We start from the raw sequence: 27,572 nt of genomic DNA on the forward strand, positions 1-27,572 counted from the left end.
AATATAATAAAAAAGTTTAAAAAAATTCAAAAACATAGCTTATAATCATTGACACGCTGTGTCAGTTAAGAAAATATAGAATACAAGGCTTTCTCACCAAAAATGTGATCTTTTTCCTCTTCATATCTGGCCATGATCCACTGTGAGTATAAGCAAATGAATTGAACAGTAGTACAAATATGTAGTTATCAATATCCCCAGAATTCTCAATAGCCCAATTAATTACAATAACAAACAAACTCACTATCATTTCACATAAGTTGCTTTATGGCATTTTTTTAAAAAGTCTATGAACTGATGGATATTTGTCACAATTTTTACAAACGTAGCAAATCTTTCAACCTTGGTAAACATATTTTTAAACAAAGTAAAACTTATTTTGGGTCTAGAATATCATCAAGAATTCTAGATGTTATTCTGGTGGAAGTGAAGTGATGAGCTGAAGAGTATAAATGAGAGATGCTCCCTTTTTTTGTTTGTTTTGGGAGGCTTCTAGGGGTAAATGTCCTGGGATTAACTGCCCAGCTTCCATTCACATTTTTAGAAATGCGGAAGGCTGAGGGTTATAATTGTATTTCACTTCAGCATTCTAAAATGGGCCTTACCTCATGGTAGGGGCAGGCAAAATGACCAGGGATTATTAAGAAAAATTCTAAAACTCATGTCTAAAGAACCCTTAAAATCAATTAAGATATTTAGCACATTAAATTTTCCAAAGGTTGTTATAGCAATTTTTTGATGGAGTCCATCTATCTTCTATGTGACAATTTATAAAGACAAAAATAGAAAAGCTGTTTTTTTTTTTAAATATGGGTTTACTCAATGTTTGTTCAGTATAGTTATAGGGGAAAAGCAACAGAGTTTAACAGAAGTTAAAACGCAGTACATTAAAATGATCCAATGTAACAGAAGAGTATTCAATGCAGTAATATATGAACTTAAAATATGAACTTAAATCACAAAGTTAAATCTTAAAACAATCAGCCACGTGCAATGGAATACAGAGATTTTTATAAAACATTGGAGTCTATGAAATGCCTTAAAATATAACCTCCAGTCTCTTTAAAGTTCCTTGGGTTTTAAGTTTTTTTTTTTAATTATCCATTTAGATGTCCATTGTCAGATGGCAGAAGATTGGTAATGGTTAGGCAATGGGGGTTAAATGATCTGTCCAGGGCTATACCACCAGGAAGTGTCTGCGGCCAGATTTCAACTAAGGATCTCCAGTCTCCAGGCCTGTCTTTCAAACCATTGAGCCACTGAACTGCCCTGCCCCCCCATAGTAAGCGTGGATTTTAGGAGTCCCCAATTTTGCTAAAGAGTTGCAGGGAGCTGAATTTTTACCCTGAATCACATGTGACATAAATAAAAGGATCAATGCACTCAAAAGATTTCCTCTTAAAGTAGCCATGCTTTAAGATCCTGTTTGGATAAGCCTCTACCTTCTTTTCTTTCTTTCTCCCTCCCTGTGATCCCCTGCCCCCAATCCACGTGGATGCTAATCATAGCCTAAAGGAAAATTACCCCCAGTTTTTACCAGCTGGTGGAAGTGAGTCCTGGGCCTGGGGCAGTGAGCCAGAATTGCTGGTGTAGACGGTTCATCTGGGTTCATATTGCAGGCAGCAGGAGGGCGGACTGGGGTGGGAGGTGGGAGCCAGGAGATTGCTGGGGCTCACAGCCAGGTAGGCATCTGAGGGTGGGCAGGTGGGAGAGCAGGCACCAGGTGAGAATGGAGCGCAGAAACAGGCAGGTAACAGCTGGGCCTGGGCAGGCCCAGGTGAGCTATCTAATGGCTGGAACAAGCTGAATCAGCAATAGCTTTGGGAGGGTAAAAAACATTTTCCCATAGAAACGTGGCTTAAAAATTATTATCTAGGCTAAAAAATTTGAGAAGTTCTAATCCAATCTAGTGGTCGCCAACTGTTATGATTAAAATTTTAGTTTCTAGTAATAAAAGTATTATGTTTTTAGAGGTTTATTAAAGATTAAGAAATAAAGAAAAATAGAAAAATAAGAAAGCACGTGCCTAGGCACAGAGGCCATTCATAGCAACTTACTCTACATCTTGAGAGATGCAAATGTTTGGAAGGGCAAGCAGGAAGAGAGAGCTCAGTAGGCTTTATAGCCAGGTTAAATAGAAATTTTGATCTCGCAAAGGTGGGAATCTCAGTGAGAGTAGAGGGCATCTTGGGAATTAGAGCAAGGACTTCTGGGGTTTGAAGTCAGGTGTTTAAGTGCCCATTCTTACAATAGTTCTTGAATTTGGCTATAATATTCCTGGGTGTTGTCATTTGGGGATTAAGTACAGGAGGTAATCTGTGGATTCTTTCAATCTCCACTTTTCCCTCTTGTTCTAGGATATTGGGGCAGTTTTCTTTATTAATTTCCTGTAGTATTATGTCCAGGCTTTTTCTTTTGTCATGGTCTTCTGGTAGACCAATGATTCTTAAATTGTCTCTCCTCGAACGATTTTCTAATTCCTCCCTTTTGTGAATGATATGCTTCATATTTGCCTCAATTTTTTCATTCTTTTGGTTTTGTTTTATAGTGTCCTGCTGCCTTGTGAGGTCACTTAATTCCAGTTGTTGTATTCTGGTTCTTAAAGACTGGATTTCTTCCCTGGCTTTTTGGCTGTCCTTTTCCTTCTGGTCTGATTTTCTTTTTTTTTTTAAACATTATTTTATTTGGTCGTTTTCATACATTATTCACTGGAAACAAAGATCGTTTTCTTTTCCTCCCCCCCCCCCCCCCAGCCTTTCCCTCTCCCATAGCCGACGCATGATTCCACTGGTTATCACATGTGTTTTTGACTCGAACCCATTTCCCTGTTGTTGGAATTTGCATTATAGTGTTCATTTAGAGTCTCTCCTCAGTCTTATCTCCTCCAACCCTGTAGTCAAGCAGTTGCTTTTCATAGGTGTTTTTACTCCCACAGTTTATCCTCTGCTTGTGGGTAGTATTTTTCTGGTCTGATTTTCTTTGGAGGTCATCTTTCATCTTCTTTGTCTCATTTTCCAGCTGGTTGATTTTGTCTTTCAAGACACTATTTTCTGTTTCCAAATGACTTATCTTAGTTTTAAAGTTCTTTTCCCAGTTGTCTTCATCCTCTCTAAATTGTATTTTGAATTGCATTTTGAGTTCTTCCACAGCCTGTATACAATTCATTGGACTTTCTGATTTATCGTTTGCTGATCCCTCCTTCTCTGTTCCATTGGCTGTGTAGAAGGTGTCTATTGTAATTTATTTCTTCTTTTTCTGCTGTTTGCTCATATTTGCCCCTTCTTTGCTCCCTGTATTTGTCTGTGCTCTTGCTCCTCTCATATTTTTGGCTTTGGAGCTTTCTGTCAGTCTCCACTCTTGGAGTTTTGCCAGATCTCTCAGGGCAGTCTCTGGGGGAGGAGTTTGAGCTTCCCTGTGCTCTACAGGCTTTTGATGGGATCAAGTTCAGCTGGGTTGGACTGTATGTGCTCTGAGGCTGAAACCTCCTGGAAGGCTGGAGCCAAATGGAAGGTCTCAGCTGCTCAGCCTCTCTCCATTTCTCTCCAGCTGCTTCCCAGCCACCTGTGCTCAACTCTTTGAGCCTGGAACAGCCCTGCCCACACGGTACACCCTCTAGTCCAGTGCCGTTGCCTGCCCAGAAGTTCCTGTCCTTGCTGGAGGCCCAGCACTCGAGGGGGGGGGGGGGTCCTGGCCTCCCGGAGCTCTGAGGACTTCTGATGAGATTAAGTTCAGCTGGGTTGGGCTAGATGTGCCCCAAGGCAAAAACCTCCGTATGTCTGGAGCCCAATGGAAGGACTCAGCCGCCCAGATTGCCAGCTCTTCAATTCTTCAATCTCTCTCCGGCTGCCTCCCTGCCTCCTGTGTTGGATGCTCTGAGCCTGGTACAGCCCTGCCCACAGGGTACACCCTCTTGACCAGCACCTTTGCCTGCCCAGAGGTTCCCGTTGCTGCTGAGGGCTCAGTGCTCTGGGTAGGGGGTGCGGGGGTCCTGGGATCTTCCTTCTGCCTTCCCCTTTAACCCGAGTGTTCTCAGATTCTGGCTTTTGGGGGACGGACCTTTTGGATTGAGTCCAGAAGGAGGGTTCCTTGGCTCTGTCTTGTTAGATTTGATTTTCAGTCTCCTAGGAGCATTCAGTTTGTGATCAGTAAGGAAGGGTTTTCAGAGGGCTGAACTTCTGCTGCTTCTAAGCTGCCAATCTTGACTCCGCCTGTCTCTTTATCATTACTTAAAGCACATAGTATTTCATCACAATCATTTCTCATCACTTGTTCAGCCAGTCCCTAATTGATTGGCATGCCCCTTCAGTTTCCATTTCTTTACCACCTTAAAAAGAGCTACTATAAATATTTGAGTACAGATAGATCCTTTTTCTTTGATCTTTTTAGGAGTATAGACCTAGTAGAAGTGTATTTCCAAATTGCTTTTCAAATTGGTTGAGCTCTTTTTCAACTCGATGAAAAGTGCATTACTGCACCTATTTTCCCATATCCCTTCTAATATTTGCCAGTTTCATTCCTCATCACATTAGCCAAACCTAATGGGTATGAAGTAGTACCTCAGAATTGTTTTACTTTGCATTGCTCTGGTTATTAGTGATTTAAGGCATTTTTATATGATTATTGCTTTTATGTAATTGAATATATATGATTAAAGCTATATCAATAGCTTTGATTTCTTGTTTATATAAACAAGCTGTTTATATAAAAAATTGCTTGTTTACATCTTTTGGCCATGTATCATTTAGCAAATGGTTTTTTTTATAAGTTTGGCCTTTAGAAGAGAAAGTTGATACAAATTTTTTTTTTCTGTTTCCTTCTCTTCTTGGGTTTATCAAACAGTAGGTTACTGTATTCATTTGCTTTTGTACATTGTATACCTAATCAGTTCCATTGATCAAACACTCTATTTCTAAGCCAAATTATTTTGATGATTATAGTTTTGTAGTATCATTTGATATCTAGTATGGCTAGTACTCCTTTCACATTTTTTAAATTTTATTTTCTTAATATTCTTCTCCTTTTGTTCCTCTAGATGAATTTTATTGTTTTTTTCTGGTTCTATAAAGTTTTTATTGGTATGACACTGAAAAAGTTAATTTAGGTACTACTGTCATTTTATTACAAGGGCTCAAACTATTCATGAGCACTAACTTTCTTTCTCAAGAGATAGGCACAGCAGGAATTGGATTGTCTGAGGTTAGATGGAAGGTTGCTTCTCTTTGCTCCCCGTGCTTTTTACATTTGGTAGGACGGGCTGGCAGCAGGCCATGGGAGTTGCCATGTGTTAGGCCAAATGGAAATCAGCCCAGCCAGACCTCTTTTTGCTTTTATAGATATGGCCAGCAAGATATGGAAGGCATAGAGTTAGGGGAAGGTCTTAGTATCTTCTTCCTTAGATTGGAGGTCAGGTGGTACAGTAGGAAGACATAGTCTCCTGGCTCAGTAGGAAGTTCCTCAGGAATTTATGCAAGTTGCCCATCCCTTGCTACCTTTTCTCAGGGTACACATGCAGCAAGAAATGGAAGTACATGTGTCAGACTCTAGTGTTGTATGATTCACAGCCATATATGGGCTTTTAAAAAAAGATGTTTTTTTGTATTAGCATACAGCTTATAATCATTGAAAACACTGTATAATTCCTCAAATGCAATGATGAGAACATATTATTTGTGTAGTTGATATTTTTATATGTGTAATTTAATATTTATTTCATCTCTGTCCAGTCATTCTTTGTAATATTGAATAAACATTTTCCCTCAAAATCTTAAGAAATTAAGTGTAAGATAAACTGTGGGCTTTTTCTTGTTTCCTAAGCCCTAGAAGAATTATACAACCCAGGGCAAAACATCTATAAGTTTTGGTTAGTAAGCATTTGCTTTGAAAGTGTCCCGCATTTGACATTTCTCTTTCTTTCTTTACAGAAAAGCTTGCAGAGGCTCAACGCAGGTTTTCTGCCCTTCAGAATGAGCTTCATTCATCATTGGAGGCACAGAAAGAACAAACTACTATGCTTAGACAGCGCAGAAAGCGAGTTTTTTCCCTGTCCCATGAAAAACGTGTTCAATATAGAAATATTCGGGACCTTAAACTGGCCTTCAGCGAGTTCTACCTCAGTCTTATTCTGCTGCAGAACTATCAGGTATGATTAGCTATTAATTACCTCAGGACTATTCTGGAATAAGGTTCCGCTAAATAAATGTAAAAATTTAGTTGAATAGAAATTGCTGTTGTGATATGCAAATAGGTGCCTAACAAACTCAGAAAATCCCGAAACACTATGCTGTCATCAAAAGTGAAAAAAAGGGGGGCAGCTGGGTAGCTCAGTGGATTGAGAGTCAGGCCTAGACATGGGATGTCCTAAGTTCAAATCTGGCCTCAGATACTTCCTAGCTGTTTGACCCTGGGCAAGTTACTTGACCCCTATTGCCATTGCCTAGCCCTTACCACTCTTGATTCCAAGATGAAAGGTAAGGGTTTAAAAAGAAAAAAGTGAGAAAAAGGCAGAGTAGTAACATGACTTCTCCAACTTTTGTTTACCAAAAATTTTAATGAGATGTTGCATTCTACATTCGTTTACATATAAACACTTTTAATTCCAATTTGGTATCTTTTTTGGAGGCTAGCGATGATGGGGTAAGTCAAATTTAAATAAATAAAAATGTGGTTGTCATGCCTTCCATTGTACTAAATAATAGGACATATCTCCCAAAATCATTTGAGTAAATTCCAACTTAAATCAGCAAAACAAAAGCTAAAGTCTCAATTCTCTTCTTTTTCCAGTTTCAAAAAATGAATCATCTTCTGAATTTCATTACCCTTTAATGCATCTTTGATCATCTCTTCAGGCTATAATAGAACTGTGGTAAAATTTTAGACCTTGAAAAATAAAAGCAAAGAAATTAGGTCACAATGAATATAAGTAAAATATCAGACATACCAATTAAAATTTACCCTATGCCATTTGACATTTGGGACTAAGAAAAAGCTTTATTAAACAAATACCATAATAGAGAAACACAGGTTTTTTAATCATTTTTATTTATTCATTAAGTGGTTAACACAGAAATAATATTTTTAAGGTGAAAGCCTGCCCTTTGTCTGGTTTACATTGAGGACCATTTAAACAAAAAAAGTTTTTGCAGGTTGTTAAAATTGATTTTAACAGTATATATATGTGTGTGTGTGTGTGTTTATTATTGGGATACATAATCAATTTAGAGGAACTTAATGGGACCATATATTACATATAAACTCCATTAAAATGTTTAAAAGAATTTATTTATATTTCCCTTTCCAAAGAGAGAGATGAGGTGACAAAACAATCATTTTTGTGTTTAACAACTGCAACATTTGCTTAAATAAAAATCTTTTTTAAAGCAAGACATATTTTAAAATATTTTTCTTATATTAAAAATAATATATGCATAATCACTTTGGAGGATATTTAAACAAGTCACTAAACAAAAAAAAAAACGAGTTTCATCAAGAATAGGGCTTGAGTTGGATAATGAGAAATAGGGGAAAGTTTCAAAGGAGTGATGGATCAGAAGCCTAATTATAGCAAAGTATAGAAAAACTGGGTAATAAAAATGGAAATAGTTGCCCCCAGAGTTTTAGAAATTTGGCATTGAGAAGGGAAGAAGAAAAGATATCAAAGTTTAATAATTAATTTTTTAAACATATGGAAGACTAGAACATATTTAAAGCCTGAAAGGAAGATGTCAGTAATAGAGCTTCTCTAAATATGTAATTTTTAAAATATTAGCCATTGTTCAGAATTATCCATCTTAATATATTCTTCACAAGTGTGAATAGTTGAGATTTGATTAAAGTTTTGTTTTGGGGCTTTTTTAGCATAGAATTTTATCTTATGATAAAATAGGGGCACAGTTAGGTAACTCAGTGGATAGAGAGCTAGGTCTGAAGGCTGGAGGTTCTGAGTTAAAATTTGGCCTCAGAAACTTCCTAGCTATGTGACCTGGGCAATTAATTTAACCCCAGTGATCTAAATTTAACCATTAATACTAAAAATTTTAAATCTATTCAGTGAATTAAGTAGTTTCAAAAATAAAATAATGCTTCAGAAATAAATGCTTCTTTGTTTCATTAGCTTCTCTGCAATACATTTTATTTATTGCATATTGGTTTCCTGTCATTTTCTCTACAGCACCTGTTATAAACCTTTTCTTCTTTCATTAAATCCCAAACAAGTGTATCTGTTCTCGTAGCAAATGATATTGCCTTCTTTACTGAGGATTTGAGGCTACTTAACATCAACTCCCTTTTCTCCTCTCATTTGCATCATAAAGCTTCATCTTTTCTCTTATTTTTCTGAGTCAGATTTGGCTTCTATTTGAAACATTTTTCTTCAATACCTTGATATTTCCTCTAATCTATTAATACCTTTTCCTTAACCACTTCCAGCTTGATGTATGCCTTCCCTCTTCTCAAACTGACTTGAATTTAACCTCTCCTAGTCTTTCCTCATTTTCTCATTTGTATTATAATTACTTTTGTATAAGGGAACAATTTTATAATGGTGTCACAGTCAACATTTTAAAAATATAAGAATTTTAGCTAGTCACTTTTCTACTCGAAATACAATAAATCAGACTACAGATTTAAAGATGCAAGGTTGGGGCATCAGTGGATAGAAAGCCAGACCTGGAAATGAGATGTCCAATTTGAACTGTTTTTAGATCTGGTCTCTGATTCTTTTTAGCAGTGGGACCCCTGACAAGTCATTTAACCCCAGTTGCCTACCCCTGTCATTCTTCTGCCTTGGAGCCAGTAGTTCTAAGACAAAAGATAAGGATTTAAAAAATAAAAAGGTGCAAGGAATTTGCAAATGAACTTTAAGGTTCTAGGATAATGTAGTTTCTACCACGGCATCAAATGAAGATTATAAAACTTGACTATTTTAAATGAAACATAATCAATAATTTGAGCATCTTTAAATCAAAGCAGATCCACAGTGTAATGAACAACCATTCTTCAGTTCTCAAAAATCATTTTTGAAGTTAGACACTTCAAATAAATGATTCATTTAGGATGCAAGAATCCATGATATAAATTCTCCAACTATGAGAAAAGAAACTATATAAATGATAATTGATATAAATTAACTTTCTATAATGGCAAGAAAGTTGATCTTCAGTGTGTATCTATAATACTTAAAAGTCTGAGTGTCCAGATATTTTAAAAACAAGTCTCTCTACTTCCCCTGTTTACCCTGTTTTGCTGGGATCAGTAATAGCAAATGGAATTGAAAAAATACATATGATATTTGACAAGTTCTACTTAAAGATGTACTTATGTAGTTAAAGAGAAATATTTCAACAAAATTTTTTACCTTTATTTAAATAGAGGGAAGACATAATTGTTTCACTGAATACTCTTTAGGTCACCGCTGGAATAATAACAGCAATATTGTATAAGCTTTTTTAGGACTGAGCTTATTTGCGTGTAAAACAAGAGACAATTTAATAAAAACCTCAGGTGATATGATAATATTACTATTTTGTGAATTGTAATTAGATGAACTGATCAATCTCGGATGCAACATTCCCCTTTTATTCTGGATGAAGGTTTAAAAAATTCTTGATTGAAAGCTTTGTACTAGTCTTAGACTGAAGATTTTTTTTTCCTGCTACATCCTGAAGGATATGTACCATGTTTATGAGAATCTGTCTTCATTCTTCTCACTTTCATTCAGTTTGGAAATAGGTTTTCAGAAGCTTATCATGTTGGATCCATTCACCAACAGGAAGAAGATTTAATTAGAAATGAGCTATAGATGCTTTTAATTATTTTTATTAGCCTACATTCATGCTAACATTGATCTGGCTATGGCAACAGCAAAAGATTGAGACTTCAGAGTTCCTTCTCTGAACACACTTAACTTCCTTTCTCAATTCTACCCATTCTTTAAAATGCAGCCCAAATATTTCTCTAACATTTCAGACTTCCTTAATTTCTAATTCCCTAAATTTCAGAGCTGCAAGTGAAGAATTCCTTGTTTAGAACACGCATAGCACATCCTTGCACGTTCTTGTTCTTCTTAATATTATGTTTATTCCTGGACATATTATTCATTTTTGTATCTCCAGAGTATATAATACTATTCCTTACTGGTAATAAGCACTTGAAATACACATGAATTGTATTCAGTTTCAAAATCACTGAATTCACTTTGTGAGCTCATCGTGATTGAAATGTCACAATGTTTCTAAGGTAAGAGCTAACCAGTCAGATGTTTCCCTTCATTATTATGTAATCATTTGCTTAGCATTTACTGTTTACAAATTCTCTAATTGCATGCTTATATAATTCTAGTTTTGATATTTCAATGTTTCTGTGTCATAAAATTAGTGGTTGCTTTTCCACATGTAATTAACAGCATCACTGTTAAGTCAAAATGCAAATTGACTTCCAGTCTGACACTTTGTGATAGTTGCTAACTTTAATTTCTTTCTCAGTAACATAATCAGTATCATTAGAATCTGTATTAAATATGTGCACATACATTTTCCACAGTAACCAAATCTGTTAGAATGACAGAAATTAGGTTTAGGCTGAGACTTTCACATTCTAAATGGATATGCAAACTTAATATTTAAAGAGCATACTATTAAAAATTAGGATATCAAGAGTTCAAATGCTCCTCACAGCTTATTGGAAGTATATTCTTAACAAACCAAGATTTGGAGATAATTACAAGAGATAAGTAATTCTGGTTACATGAAACTGAATGGCTTCTCTACAGACAAAATGAATGTACCCAGGGACTTCCGGTCAAGATGGCGGCTTAGAGAAAGCTGAAGTTAAGATCTCCAGAAACCCTTCCTTACCGATCTCAAACTGTATGCTCCTAGGGCACCGAAATTCAAAACAAACAATAGGATAGATCCCGGGAACCCTCCTCCTGGACCTGGATCAAAAGGTACGGCCCCCCCAAAAGCCAGAACTCAAGATCACTCGGATCTAAGGGGTAGGCAGAAGGAAGGTCCCAGGACCCATCTCCCCCAACTCAGAGCACTGAATCCAAGGCAGCAGCTGGAACCTCAGAGACAGCAAAAGGACCTCAGGGCCAGCTATTCTGAAGGCCACATCCTGAAAACAACCTGACCCAGTCGCGGGGGCACCCAACACAGACAGCAGGGAAACAGAAAGATGGGAGGGAGCCTGTAGCGCCCTGGCTGGATCCTTCCATCTGAGTCTCACGGAAGGTCCATGCCTCAACTGACAGAAAGAAGGCAGGAGTTGCAATCATGATATCTGATAAAGCCAATGCAAAAATAGACCTGATCAAAAGGGATAGGGAAGGTAATTATATTTTGTTAAAAGGGACTCTAGACAATGAGGAAATATCATTAATCAACATGTATGCACCAAATAATATAGCACCCAAATTTCTAATGGAGAAACTAGGAGAATTGAAGGAAGAAATAGACAATAAAACCATACTAGTGGGAGACTTAAACCAACCATTATCAAATTTAGATAAATCAAATCAAAAAATAAATAAGAAAGAGGTAAAAGAAGTGAATGAAATCTTAGAAAAATTAGAATTAATAGACATATGGAGAAAAATAAATAGGGATAAAAAGGAATACACCTTCTTCTCAGCACCACATGGCACATTCACAAAGATTGACCATACACTAGGTCACAGAAACATGGCATACAAATGCAGAAAAGCAGAAATAATAAATGCATCCTTTTCAGATCACAAGGCAATAAAAATAATGATCAGTAATGGCACATGGAAAACCAAATAAAAAATTAATTGGAAATTAAACAATATGATACTCCAAAATCGTTTAGTTAGAGAAGAAATCATAGAAACAATTAATAATTTCATCGAGGAAAATGACAATGGCGAGACATCCTTTCAAACCTTTTGGGATGCAGCCAAAGCAGAAATCAGAGGTAAATTCATATCCCTGAGTGCATATATTAACAAACTAGGGAGAGCAGAGATCAATGAATTGGAAATGCAAATAAAAAAACTCAAAAGCGATCAAATTAAAAACGCCCAGAAGAAAACCAAACTAGAAATCCTAAAAATTAAGGGAGAAATTAATAACATCGAAAGTGATAGAACTATTGATTTAATAAATAAGACAAGAAGCTGGTAGTTTGAAAAAACAAACAAAATAGTTAAAGTACTGGTCAATCTAATTTAAAAAAGGATAGAAGAAAAGGAAATTAACAGCATCAAAGATGAAAAGGTGGACATCACCTCCAATGAAGAGGAAATTAAGGCAATCATTAAAAATTACTTTGCCCAGTTATATGGCAATAAATACACCAATTTAGGTGATATGGATGAATATATACAAAAATACAAACTGCCTAGACTAACAGAAGAAGAAATAGAATTATTTAATAATCCCATATCAGAAAATGAAATCCAACAGGCCATCAAAGAACTCCCTAAGAAAAAATCCCCAAGGCCTGAAGGATTCACAAGTGAATTCTATCAAACATTCAGAGAACAGTTAATCCCAATACTATACGAACTATTTGACATAATAAGCAAAGAGGGAGTTCTACCTAAGTCCTTTTATGACACAAACATGGTACTGATTCCAAAACTAGGCAGGTCAGAAACAGAGAAAGAAAATTATAGACCAATCTCCCCAATGAATATAGATGCAAAAATCTTAAATAGGATACTAGCAAAAAGACTCCAACAAGTGATCAGAAGGGTCATCCACCATGATCAAGTAGGATTTATACCAGGGATGCAGGGCTGGTTCAATATTAGGAAAACCATCCACATAATTATCTCAATAGACGCAGAAAAAGCCTTTGATAAAATACAACATCCATTCCTATTAAAAACACTAGAAAGCATAGGAATAGAAGGGTCGTTCCTAAAAATAATAAACGGTATATATCTAAAACCATCAGCTAATATCATCTGTAATGGGGATAAACTAAATGCATTACCAATAAGATCAGGAGTAAAACAAGAATGCCCATTATCACCTCTACTATTTAACATTGTACTAGAAACACTAGTAGTAGCAATTAGAGAATAATAAGAAATTGAAGGCATCAAAATAGGCAAGAAGGAGACCAAGTTATCGCTCTTTGCAGATGACATGATTGTCTACTTAAAGAATCCTAGAGATTCAACCAAAAAGCTAATTGAAATAATCAACAACTTTAGGAAAGTTGCAGGATACAAAATAAACTATCTCCAACACAGCTCAGCAGCAAAAACTAGAAAGAGAAATCCCATTCAAAATCACCTTAGACAAAATAAAATACCTAGGAATCTACCTCCCGAGACAAACACAGGAACTATATGAACACAACTATAAAACACTCTCCACACAACTAAGACTAGACTTGAGCAATTGGAACATCATTAACTGTTCATGGATAGGAAGAACCAATATAATAAAAATGAACATCCTACCCAAACTTATTTATCTATTTAGTGCCATACCCATTGAACTGCCAAAAACTTTCTTTACTGATTTAGAAAAAGCCATAACAAAATTCATTTGGAATAACCAGGGAAATAATGAAAAAAAAAACAAAGGAAGGGGGCCTTGCAGTCCGAGATCTCAAACTATATTACAAAGCAGCAGTCATCAAAACAATTTGGTAGTGGCTAAGAGACAGAAAGGAGGATCAGTGGAATAGACTTGGGGCAAGTGACCTCAGCAAGACAGTATATGATAAACCCAAAGATCCCAGCTTTTGGGACAAAAGTCCACTATTCGATAAAAACTGCTGGGAAAATTGGAAGACAGTGTGGGAGAGATTAGGACTGGATCAACACCTCACACCCTACACCAAGATAAATTCAAAATGGGTGAATGACTTGAACATAAAGAAGGAAACCATAAGTAAATTAGGTAAATACAGAATAGTATACATGTCAGACCTTTGGGAAGGGAAAGATTTTAAAACCAAGCAAGACTTAGAAAGAGTCACAAAATGTAAAATAAATAATTTTGACTACATCAAATTAAAAAGCTTTTGTATAAACAAAACCAATATAACTAAAATCAGAAGGGAAGCAACAAATTGGGAAAAAATCTTCATAGAAACCTCTGACAAAGGTTTAATTACTCAAATTTATAAAGAGCTAAATCAATTGTAGAAAAAATCAAGCCATTCTCCACTCACATCCAATTGATAAATGGGCAAGGGACATGAATAGGCAGTTTTCAGATAAAGAAATCAAAACTATCAATAAGCACACGAAAAAGTGTTCTAAATCTCTTATAATCAGAGTGATGCAAATCAAAACAACTCTGAGGTATCACCTCACACCTAGCAGAGTGGCTAACATGACAGCAAAGGAAAGTAATGAATGCTGGAGGGGATGTGGCAAAGTAGGGACATTAATTCATTGCTGGTGGATTTGTGAACTGATCCAACCATTCTGGAGGGCAATTTGGAACTATGCCCAAAGGGTGATAAAAGACTGTCTGCCCTTTGATCTAGTCATAGCACTGCTGGGTTTGTGCCCCAAAGAGATAATAAGGAAAAAGACTTGTACAAGAATATTCATAGCTGCGCTCTTTGTGGTGGCCAAAAATTGGAAAATGAGGGGATGCCTATCAATTGGGGAATGGATGAACAAATTGTGGTATATGTTGGTGATGGAATACTATTGTGCTAAAAGGAATAATAAGGTGGAGGAATTCCATGGAGACTGGAACAACCTCCAGGAAGTGATGCAGAGCGAGAGGAGCAGAACCAGGAGAACATTGTACACAGAGACTAATACACTGTGGTATAATCGAACGTAATGGACTTCTCCATTAGTGGCGGTGTAACGTCCCTGAACAATCTGCAGGGACCTAGGAGAAAAACACTATCCACAAGCAGAGGACAAACTGTGGGAGTGGAAACACCGAGGAAAAGCAAATGCTTGACTACAATGGTTGAGGGGACATGTCTGAGGAGAGACTCTAAACAAACACTCTGATGCAAATACTAACAACATGGCAATGGGTTAGAATCAAGAACACATGTGATACCCAGTGTAATCACGCGTTGGCTATGGGGGGGGGGGGAGAAAATGATCTTTATCTCTAATGAATAATGCTTGGAAATGATCACATAAAATATTATTTTTAAAAAATGAATGCACCCTGGAGAAAGGAAGTGGCCAAATGAGAAAAAAATATTCATATTAAATATCTCTGATATTATTCTGCTTTAAGTAATGATATATGTTTGTACTACAATTAGAGTTTGATAAACCCAAACATTCAAGCTTTTGGCGAAAGAACTCATTATTTGACAAAAGCTGGGAAAACTGTAAAATAGTATGGCAGAAAGTAGGCATAGACCAGCATCTCACACCATACACCATAATAAAGTAAAAAATGATTCTTGATCTTAAAATAAAGGATGACACCATAAATAAATTAGGGGATCATGGAAAATTTTACCTTTCATATTTATGGATATGAGAAAGATTTAAGACCAAATGAGACATAGAGAACGTTATGAAAAATGAAATGGACAATTTTGATTACATTAAATTCAAAGGAATTTGTATAAACAAAACTGCTGTAAATAGGATTAGGAGGGAAACAATAAATTTAGGGGGAGAAATTTATGGCAAGTGTCTCTGACAAAGGTCTCATTTCTTGATTACATAGAGAACTGAGTTAGATTTATAAGAATACAAACTGGCTTCCATTTGATAAATGGTCAAAGGATCTGAACAGGCAGTTGTTAGAAAAGAAATTAAAAGTATCTATAGTCATGAGGGGAAAAAAATCACTCCAAATCACTGTTGTTTAGAGAAGTGCCAGTAAAAGCAACTCTGAGATACTACCTCACATCTAACAGATTGGTTAACATGGACAAAAAGGAAAATGATAAATGATGGAAGGGATGTAGGAAAATTGGAAAACTAATGCACTGTTGGAACTGTGATCTGATACAACCATTTTTGAAAAAAATATGGAACTGCACTCAAAGGGCCATAAAACCATACAAACCACTACTGGTTCTGTATCTCAAAGAGATTGCAGATAGGGGAAATGTACCTACTTTACAAAAATATTTTTAGCAGCTCTTTTTGTAGTGGCAAAGAATTATAAACCAAGGTGCGTTATCCCATCAGTTGGGGAATGGATGAGCAAGTTGTGATATGTGATCCTAATGAAATATTACTGTGTCGTAAGAAATGACAAACAAGATGAGTTCAGAAAATCTGGAAAGATTTATATTAACTGATACAAAGTAAAGTTAAGCGAACCAGGAGAATAATGCTTACACTAACAAATATCAAACAATGATCATCCGTGAAGGACTAAACTATTATCAATAAAACAAAGTCTCAAGGTATCCACAAGAAACCCCATAATGAAAAATGCTGTCCACAGCCAAATAAGGAATTGTTGGAGTCTGATTGCAGATGACAGCATGCCATCTTCTACTTTATTTCCTTCATGAGTTTTAATTATATGTGTGATATGCTTCTTCTGTCATGGCACAAGCAGTATGGAAATATGTGTTTCATGAAAGTACTTGCATAAGCTATATCTGACCTTCTTACCTCTTTGGGCAAGGAAGAAGGAGGGAGAAAATCTATATCCTAAAATGGCAGAATACAATTGTCAAAAAAAATTTTTTTATGTAGCTGAAAGAAATAAACAACAACAACAGAAACTACACTGTAATAACTACAGAGAAACTTAAAAAGATCTATAAGAGCTGATGCAGGGTAAAGTAAGCAGAACTAAGAAAACAATATACATAGCAACAACAACAATGTAAATAGGGTGGCACCAAGAAATCAAAAGTGAGTGTTGTAAAATATAAAGATTAAGTAGGACATAAATGAAGAGATATGAGAAGATACCTCCAAATCACTCTTTCCTAGATATGGAGGTCCATCAGTGATACATATTGCAGATCTTTTCCAACTTTTTCAATATATCTGTCAGTTTTGCTGCTTTATTTTCCTCTCTAAGATACTGTTTGTTATATTGGACAACTTTCAGGCATGATTAGGGAGGCAGTATACGTGGGATAATTATAGTGATGTAAGAAAGAGAAGACACCAATAAAAACTTATTTTAAAAAAAACTTGATGGAAACCTAATGTGGTTAATTTATTGGACTAATATTGGCACAGAGCCAGTCACCTAATGACTTTATTCTTTGCTTTCCATTTCCCAAGAACAAGCACTTTGCTCATTTGTCAAAGGAATATTGAGGGGGGGCTTTATAAAGCTTCTGGGTTTTTTAGATTAGAAAATTGTATAATTTTACATGAGAAAATGCAATGTTGATGGTTGTAGAAAAGATAAACATCACATGGAACTGCCTCATATTTTTAATAGATCGCATCACTAAAATAAAAATAGATGGTTAATTTTTCCATATTTTCTCATTTACAGAAGCATGCCAGCATTTGTTTCTAATATTCAATATTATCTTTCACTTGAAAAAGTTTAAATCATATTAAAGCTGAATATAATATTTACTCTCATTATGACTATATATTTATGGTATGTCTAGCTTATATGACTTCCCTCTGGTTCAGAAAAAGAGAAACAACTCTAAAAGAAATGTTTTCTAATATAATTATATTTAGTGCTAACAAAGGACATATGGAAAATTAGAGGAAGACTAAATTATATCTCTAATTATACTTTTCATATTATTATTGGAATTTAGGTCATTTGTTTAAATTACAAATGTCATTATCATCCATTGTATATTTTTAGATCACCCTCCCCATACACACAATACCCTTTTTCATCTATACCATTTCCATTGTATATGTACTGTAATATTACATAGAATTTTACTGCTGGTATCTTTTTTTTTTAAAAGAAATAAATTGTAAAGCTAACTATATTCCAATAAAATTCTTTTGCTGAAACCACAAAAGAATATTAGGTTTGAATAAGAATAAGAATATTTTCTTATATTTTTTCATTTTGAGTTCATGAAAAAGAAGATATTACTGTCCTAGGACAAAGGGCTAATTTTTTTTCCTAATAGAAAGTAATTAAATCTCATGCCTATGTGAATATAGGCTGTTATCACATTAGCTTACTTCCATTTTCTTTTTTACAGTACTTTCCATTTCCTTCTGTTTTAATATTTAATACTATTCTAAATGGAATGATATTGAAACACATCTTTTACAGAACTGTAGAGAATTCATTCATAGTGTACTTTTGTTCTTTTGTTCTCTGGTAAATTTATTTGCTTTACTATCAGGTATATTGACCTATATTTTGTTTACAGACAAATAAAAACTTCTCTTTCATCCAGTCCCCTCTTACTTTGTTATAGAAAATCTTATCACTCCATATTCCACTGATACATTTGTATAGTTATTGACTAATATGCTACATTATTTATGTCCACATAATATTCTCAGGGGCTTCCCCTTTGAATTCACAGTTATGAAACCTTTCTTAAATAAAAATAAATGTCATCATTATTTGTAATCAAAATTTGCTCTACCCTGTTTTCAACACGGGGCAACCTCTGTCATCAAAATGCTTGGTTTTCAGGTTCTTTCTAGAGAAGTTAGATTGTTTAAAAAAAACTTTAGTTCTAATATCAACCCTTTTTCTTTATTTTAATTAAGTAAAACAGAAGTGGGAAATTAGAGAATGAAGCCAAGTGTATATAATATTTTAATAATAGCCTGGAATTCAGGGGGGATTATCATTTTATTTCCTTTCAGTGGGTGATTCCTAATGCTATCCAATCACAGAATTTCTAAGTTAGATGCAGCCATCTAGTCTGATTCATATCCCAAAATGAATCTTTACCGTAACATAACCAACAAGTGGTCATCCAGCTTCTTCTTAAAGACCTCTAGTGAAGGGAAAATCCACTAACTTCTGAGATTGCTCAATTCACTTGTGGATAGATAGCTCTAAATTTTCTTGACAGCAAACAAATTTATCTTTCTGCAGTTTCTACTCATTGTTCTTAGTTATGCTCTCAGAAGCTAAATAGAACTATCCTTCTTTGTGATAGACAGCCCTTCAGATATTTGAAGACAGATAACACTCTTACCCCTTGCCCACCAAGTTTTTAGGCTTAAATCTCCAGGTCCCTCACCCAATCCTTATATAACACAAACTTGAAGCCTTTTACCATTCCGGTTACTCTTCTTGAAATACTTTCCAGCATTATGATTTCTCTTAGCTCTCATTGCAAATTTCTCTCCTTTAGCTTCCTTCCCTTAATAGAAACAAAATAGTACTTAGTAGGAAATAACTGTGACAAAATGGGTGAGTTGAAACAGTTCTTCTGTCCTCTCTGATGGTATGGCATAGCAATATACCATACCATTTTTAAAAAAAATTATGTCTATTTTAAAAGCAAAGAAACAAATTAATATGTCACAATTATTCTAAAGATACCCTTTTCCAACAAATATACTATTCCTTCTTGTGGTATCAGGGAGATAACCCAGAATTCTTGAAAACTGTGCCAGTTGAACTCAAATTCTAGTACATTCTGCCATATTGGAAGAGTTTTAAGAATAGAGAAAAGATAGACCATGGCTACCATTTGGTATGCTATTCTAAATATGTAGAGATTCACATGAGAATGTTGACCACTGATTAATTTTTTGACCTTTGCAATCTGTAAAACATTAATTAATTAGTTAATTAGTTGGTCTATTAATGAATAATTATCTTTTTTTGGTGCAATCCTCCTTTACTTCTACCAGGACAATGACTATGGGTTTAAAGTAAAAAAGAGCAGAAGGTACTTAAGACTCTTCTATAAATATCAATTATTGTTGGCCTTAACATATAATTTATACATGGAAGAACCTAACCATAACCAAGGTAATGTTCCTTGTCAAACTAGAGATCTAAAGTCTACCATTATATGAAAGGAATGCTTACAGCTTTCTTACTGAGAAAAAAAAGAAAGTTTCATCACATAGTTAAAGGTAAAAAAAAATAATCACATATCCTTTTATAGGATATTTTATCACCTTGTCTTTCAGTACTCATTATGAACACAAGCAAATAAAAACTTGAACATTTTTGTATATTGAGATCTCTTCTTTTTTCCTTATCACATCCTTAGCATGTTGATCTTAGTAATGAGATTACAGAATCAAAGGATATTAATAAATTTAGAACTCTTATCAATACCATATTGTGATAGTAATGTAAATAAAGTACTTGTTTATAACTCCATCAGCATTGAATTTGTTTTTCTTTCAAGAACTATTTATTCATATCTCTTTGACCATTTGTCTATTGTACTTATTCAAAGAACGGGTTTTCCTCTTACATGTTTCTGTCAATCCTATATAGGATTTTTATAACATTTTATAATAGATTTTTTTTCCATTCTGGCTTTTTTTTTTTGCCTTGTTATTCTAAATCTATTTCTTTTTATTGTTCAAAACTTTTAAATATAATGAAATTCATTTATCTTGTCGCAACTTTCTCTGCTTAAATAAGTAAAACATAAAAAACTTTCTCTTCATAAGGAAATTCAATCTTCCTTTTAAAGGAAATTGAATTATAACCATTCAGGGTTACAATTGTTCAGTTTTATTTATCTTATGCTATGCTTTATTAAATTATTTATTTTGTCGTAATATTGTTTGGCCAAAGAAGTTACATTCCAACCCTATAACATAGCACTAAACACAGATCACATATACTTCTTCCCTCTATAAGTTGCAAAAAATTTTACTTCTGTACTATCCTTTCTATATTACTCTGGAATGCCCTTTCTCTCACCACTGTCTCCTACTTCCTTTTTATTACCCTGTGCCTTTCAATCATTTTTTTTTTAACATTCAGAAATGCTGTGTTCCTGTTTCCTCCTTTTTTCCTTGCTCCCCAAACCCATTTGTATTGTGTTAAACTTGTTTGTTGATGTGCATGAGCAGCTCTTTTCCCCCCAAAAAAGATTTCTGTAGTTGTACACCTACATAGAATTGTTGTGGTTGTGTTTGAGGGAGATATTAAGAAAATAGGATTTCCTACAACTTTACTTCAGCATTAGCATTTAGCCATAATTTTCAAAGCTCAGTATTTGCACTGTTTATATTTAGCAAACATTTAGCAAGACCTAATTATGTTCAAAGCACTTTATATTCAATGGGTGAGGGAAAAAATGTTTAGACCTGTTCTTACTTAAAATGAATTTCTTAGAAGAAAGTATAGTCCAAAATTCAGTATTTCTTTGTGTTAATATGTCAGTGTACTACTTAGAAATCTATCAAATCGATAAAATAGGGAAGAATAATTTTATATCTTAATAAGGTAAGCATGTAATTAATGAAACATAGCTATCTCCTCATGTGAATTAGAATGTAACCCTATCAAATTTATTTGGTATACTGTAAAAATTCTTTTCATACTCTTTAGACTGTTATAGAGTTCCAGACTCTACAAAAAGTTCTGATGTGGGTTTAATCACCAATGAAGGGGAGGTAAAGACTGGAAAACAAGAGTAAAGGGGTTTAAGGACTAGGGAAAAAGAGACAAACAGACAAGGAACACTGAGAGAGATCTTCAGCGTGGTGTCAGCAGGCCAGCTCACAGAGATATTCTGAGCCCACTGCACTGTTTATTATAGGTTTTCAGTATTGGGGTTTTCAGGATGTTAATCAAACAAGGGAAACAGCAAAGGTTTTAACATAATATTGTGATATGGAAATCACTTTAAAAGACTGATATATATTAATTTAAGGTCGCCAAGGAATTCAGCTATGTAATTCCTAAATGAAAACTTAAGTCAGGTTAAATTACTAACAGGAGGAAGAAAGGTGAGAGAGAGAGAGAGAGAGAGAGAGAGAGAGAGAGAGAGAGAGAGAGAGAGAGAGAGAGAGAGAGAGAGAGAGAGAGAGAGAGAGAGAGAGAGAAGGGAGAGGGAGAGGGAAAGGGAGAGAGGTAGGGAGAGGGAGAGAGGGAGGGAGAGAGGGAGGGAGAGGGAGAGGGAGAGGGAGAGAAAGAGAGGGAGAGGGAGGGAATAGGGCTTAAATACCCACTCTGCTTAGGCTGGGCCAAATGGCCCAAGGCCTTGGATAGCTGAGGCAAAGAAAAGAGATCAGTCCCTATCACTCACGTGACCAAAATGGAGAAACAGTCTGAAGGCCTCCACTCCAAGCACCAGGCTCCAACAACCTCCTTTTTTCCACACAGGAAGACCCAGCCTCCTCAGCTCTCCTCTAACTCACTTCCTGTGTCTCACCTGTGCCAATGGTGGCTTTAGCTTAACCCAGGACTGCCCAGAGGTCCCTTTGCACATGTCTGTTGAAGGTCATATTCTCAAATAATTAAATCTTGAGCTTTGCTGCAGCCCTTTCTAAATCTTGTTACCTTGAGTAGGGTGGAGATTGTAGTTTCCAAGACCTGATTCTGTCATTCCAAGTATCTCTATTGTTATTGATCAGGAAATAGCCAAATCCCATCCTCTAAAGAATGGTTTGAACAGGATTGAGTTGTTTTGAAATTCACAATATTAGCATCCAGTTGTAAAGATAAAGGAACAAGGAATAACACAATTGTATAGCCAGGTGTCCAGGAAGAATATTTTGCAAATCTGTCATGTCTAGTGAAAAAACTTCTCTATTCCCAGAACCCTGGTCTACACCTATTCAGAGTTTGACCACTTTTTCAGATGTTAAGTGTTAGTCTTTGACATTTCAAGACCATTACAAGTTGTTTGTCAGTTTTCAGACTGCAGATAAAATAGAGGCTAATTTTTTAAGTTCAACAAAATTTAACCCAATCCAATTTAGGGTTCATAAATCAGTCATGTTAAATATTAGAAATATATCCATAAGTCTGATCCATGAACACTTTGCTGATTAGAATCAGCTTTTGAATACATCTTTAATATCTTATGATTCATTATAATTGAAACCCTTCAACTGACAACACTTAGAATGCTGTTTCTCCTTCTCTTTTTAGAATTTGAACTTTACAGGGTTTCGTAAAATTCTCAAAAAACATGACAAGATCCTGGATACAACTCGCGGAGCCGATTGGCGAGTGGCCCATGTGGAAGTGGCACCATTTTACACTTGCAAGAAAATCAACCAGCTTATCTCTGAGACAGAGGTACAAAAATTCTCCCTTCTGTACCAAACATTCTCAATCCTATGGCTATTGTCTTCTGGATGACTTCTCTTTGACACTGGGGCATGTTATATAACTTTTCACCTATATATGTTTTCTCACCTATAAAATGAGGAAATCAAAACTGCATAACTTTTAAGATTCCTTCCAGGTCAGACTTGTGATCAACTATGTGTACCTTCAAAGTGATCAACTTTGTATACCTATTATAATTAGCATTTTGATAATTTCTGCTTTTGATTGTATGTATTCACCTTTTCAGTTTTAATTTTTTTACTACATCAGTTAACATCTACTCAGAAATTATCACAAATTTGCAGAAAATAATTTTATTAGTTCCCTTAATATTCTTGATCTTTTGTTCTTCCAGATGAATTTAGTTATTTTTTTCTAGGTCTATAATGTTATTTGATTGGTATGGCACTGAATAAGTAAATTAGCTGAAGAGATGCTTTGGAACTTATACATTTTTCAAATAAGTATGATGAACTTTATGTTAAACTTTTAACTTTTTTTCTAGGCTGTGGTGACCATTGAACTTGAAGATGGAGATAGACAGAAGGCCATGAAACGTTTACGGGTCCCTCCATTGGGAGCAGCTCAGGTTAGGATTTAGTGCTAACAATTTTTGTCTCTTAGCAGATGGACTTAATTTCTAAGCCAGTTTGTTTTGTTATGGAATATATTCACTATGTAACATTTTTGTATACCATTTTAGCTCAGGACTTCAAAGGCTTAGAATTACAAGGCATTTATTAAGGGGCAACTGCTACTATCCCTTTTTTGGGAAATTTTTATTTAAAAATTGCAACACTGGAGCATTTGGTGGTGGAAATAGTGACAAGAAATACCCATTATTTTGATTATTGGGTTTTTAAGAAATATTAACAATGTTGATGCCTACAACTAGGAAAGGAGTAAAAAGACATAAGAACCCAAGCAAATATTTGTATATGCAGTCATTGTAAATTAATTGTCTTGAACATTCACTTTTAGTTATCTAGGTGGCACAGTGGATAGAGTGTCAATCAGGGTCAGGAAGCTAGGTTTAAATATGGATTCAGATCCTTAGCTGTCTGACCTTGGGCAAATCACTTAAACCTCCGTTTGCCTCAGTTTTCTCATCTGTAAAATGTAAATAATAATAGGTCCTACCTCTCAGGGTTGTTGAGAAGATTTAAGTGAGATATTTCCAAAGCTCATAGCCTATCACCTGGCACTGTAAAGATTAAAATTTAGGGGAGACTGAGGCAGGTAGAAATTAGTTTCTCTCTGCAAGGAGTATTATATTTTTTAGAGGTTTATTGAAGATTAAGGATTAAAGAAAAGATAGGATAAGAAACACGTGCCTAGGCCATAGTGGCCTAGACAAGACCTCACCTACATTACGGAAAGAGCCACGTCTGCTCCAAAACAGAAGTCCAAAAATAGAGAGAGAGCTCAAAATCCTTTGCAATCAGCTTAAGTACCTTCTCGATCTCACCCACCTCAGAATTCCGTGAGATTACAAAGCATTTTGGGGAAGTGGAGCAAGGATTTGAGGGGATTGAAGTCCAGAGTTCAAATCTCAATTTTACAGCACATAATAGATTTAATAAAAATTTGTTTCCTTCTCTTTTTCCTACTTTTTCTTTGCTTAAGAGATTCTTGGAGAACCTGTTAATTGAATTTTCTGGATCTTGATCCAACACAAATATTCCTATATGGTTTATATGAGGTCATACGCCACTCTCACAACCTTTAGCCTGGATCAGACTCATCATCATCTTTTACCTCCACTATTGTAATTATCTTCTAATTTTTATTCCTTCCAAGGTCTATCCTATTTAACTCATTCTATAAACAGTTGCCAAATTGATAAACCTAAAATATAAATCCTGTAACTACCAACTGATTTTAGAAAAAATTTTAAAATCCTCATCCTGACATATAAAACCTATGACCCCTACCTACCTTTTCAGATTTATTTAATATGATTCCCTTGTGCATTCTCTTTTCCATTAAAAGAGGTCTGCTAGCTATTTCTCAGTATACAGTCTTTTCATTCACTGCTACATAGTCTTTTCACAACTGATCTCCCATGGCTCAGATGTGCTTTCCTTTTACTTCCACCTTTTAGAATCCTAGAGCTTCCTTCAAAGCACACCCAAACCAACTCTTTTTTGATCTTCCCAGTTATTAGTTCTTGAAATTATTTGTATTTTATAATTTGTATAACTTATCTGCAAATGTGTTAGCTCTCTCCTCACCTCCATTACTTTCATGGTAAGAACTATTTTGTTTTTCCTTTGTGTTCGGGGCAGCTGCTATTTTGGATTGAATTGAAAAATTCTTCCTATAATTTTAAGTATTCTCTCTTATTTATCCAAAATGCTTTTTTTCTATCCCTAGCCTGCACCTTCATGGACTATATTTAGAGTTGGTCTATATTGTGGAATATTCATCGTGCTAAATGTTACCCTTGTGCTCACAGGTAGGTATCTTCTATTTCTAGTAGAATTATTTTTGGTATATTCTGTATAATGAGATAAGTTATATATGCATAAACATACAAACACGTGTGTGTGTGTGTGTGTGTGTGTGTGTGTGTGTGTGTGTGTGTGTGTGTGTGTGTGTATCCCTCTGTTCAAACAAAATCACCAAAAAAAATTTTAGCTACTGGGCTAGTTGTGCTTATTATTAAATTCACTTTGGTATACTTATTTCTTTAGAAAATAACTATTTAAATATTCTCTTTTTCCTTTATAGTTCTGTACTTTGTTTATATAGTAATAGTTCCCTTAGCCAAAGTTTACTTCTTTAGCAGCTTCAACTCTCTAATATTTAGTCAACAACCAGGAAATAAAATGCTTAAATAGATGTTTTAAAGTCATGCATTTTACTAAAAAAAGCTCATCCCTCCTTTATTAAGAATCTACTTACTGTCTGTCGGGGGTGAGGGGGTAGCTAATTCTAACAACGTTGGTTATTAGTTTGGTAGTCTGCTCTATAGTAAATCTAATATATTAGAAATGGAATTGGATGTGTAACAGTTAAAATTAGTTTCTCTAGTAAAAGTATTATATTTTTAGAGGTTTATTAAAGATTATTAGAAATCAAGGATAAAGAAATACAAAAATAAGAAGGCACATGCCTAGAGCACTAGCCCATTCACAATTCACTTACTACGTCTTGAGAGCCACGTGTGCTTAGAAACGGAAACAGAGAGACCAAGTAGGTGGTACAGTCAGTTTAAATTCAATTTTTGTTCTCAGCCCAGGTGGGAATTCAGGTGATAATATAGGGAATTCTGAGAAGTGCCAAAGACTTTTAGGGATTGAAGTCTGAGGTTGAAATCTCCATTTTTACAGCACCTCCATTTGATCCTCATTGGGAAAGGTTTCCCCAAAAAGGATCATGAAAACATAATCAACTTAAAGATTACAATAATTTGAGGATAAGAGGAAAAAAGAACAAAACCAATAATTGCTAGACACATTGACAAAAAACCTGTTGGGGGCAGTCCTCCCTTTGGCATGAAAGTATACATAAAAATAAATGTTCAATCAACCACACCCAAAATTTGTTCTTGATCTTCTCGTGCAGCTTATGGTCCTGAGACATCTTCATGGTGTCTTCTCCAAACAGTTCAGTTTCTGGATTCAGAGAGGTAGCATCTTTCTTAACCTAAAATTCTTCTCAAAAGGAATTTAAACTTTTCAATTTAAAATAATAATATTTTCACATTCCCCCCTTGAAAAGGGTGATTGAAAAACACAGGGATCATTTAGGGATGCATGGCTGAGTTATGAGGTATATGAATCAATTGGCAAGAGAAATTAAAAAGACATCAGAAAAATCCAAATAAAAAAGATAATTTCTGGATGAAAATATAGACTATCAAACTCTTATGTGTAAAAATTCTAAGTAAAGGAAAAATAAATCTATAATAGGTCCTTGAATCAGGGCCCAATTAAAATGATATAAGCAAGGAAGCATTTACCCAGTCAGTAGCCAGGACTACAGAAAGTTTGACACACTATGAAAGACAGAAAATGGACTACATTATTGGAACCAGGTGAGGAGGCAAGTTTGGGATACTTGTCTGTAAGTATTTTCACAGTGTGGATTCAAGGAAGGCCTGCATCTTAACATATGTTAAAAGTCGCAACCTTGAGTCTTCACACTAGGTTCAAGTCCTTTGTATTGGCTTAAAAGTACATCAGTCCTTCCTGGATTGGTTTCTTTGACCCTGTGCAATGGCTCTTTTGTATATCTTGTCCTAGAATCAGACAGACTCATTAAGCAAAGTCCCATAATTTTTAAAAACAATTAGTGGCATCATTTTTATAGTCTCAAGCTTTGGAGGCATGCATTGATATTATAGCAAATGTATTTTAAACTTATATTACTGCAAAATCAAAAAGTTAAAGAAAATACTGGTGACATGTGCTGCAAATATAAAAAGGAGAGAAAAAAATAAAAAACTGAAATAGCATATTGCAC

General features: G+C 35.1%; 1 protein-coding gene across 1 annotated transcript in view; it reads left to right on the plus strand.

Annotated features, from left to right (window-relative positions):
- XPR1 (xenotropic and polytropic retrovirus receptor 1) overlaps positions 1-27,572 on the plus strand; it is a 274,881-nt gene that overhangs the window by 141,415 nt on the left and 105,894 nt on the right. The window contains exons 4-7 of the mRNA XM_056815607.1: positions 5,922-6,139; positions 22,920-23,069; positions 23,608-23,691; positions 25,479-25,560. Coding sequence (XP_056671585.1) covers positions 5,922-6,139; positions 22,920-23,069; positions 23,608-23,691; positions 25,479-25,560 — 534 coding nt within the window. The remainder of the gene's footprint in view (positions 1-5,921; positions 6,140-22,919; positions 23,070-23,607; positions 23,692-25,478; positions 25,561-27,572) is intronic.

Source organism: Monodelphis domestica, chromosome 2 (genome assembly GCF_027887165.1).
Source record: "Monodelphis domestica isolate mMonDom1 chromosome 2, mMonDom1.pri, whole genome shotgun sequence".
In the NCBI taxonomy this organism is placed as follows: domain Eukaryota; kingdom Metazoa; phylum Chordata; class Mammalia; order Didelphimorphia; family Didelphidae; genus Monodelphis; species Monodelphis domestica.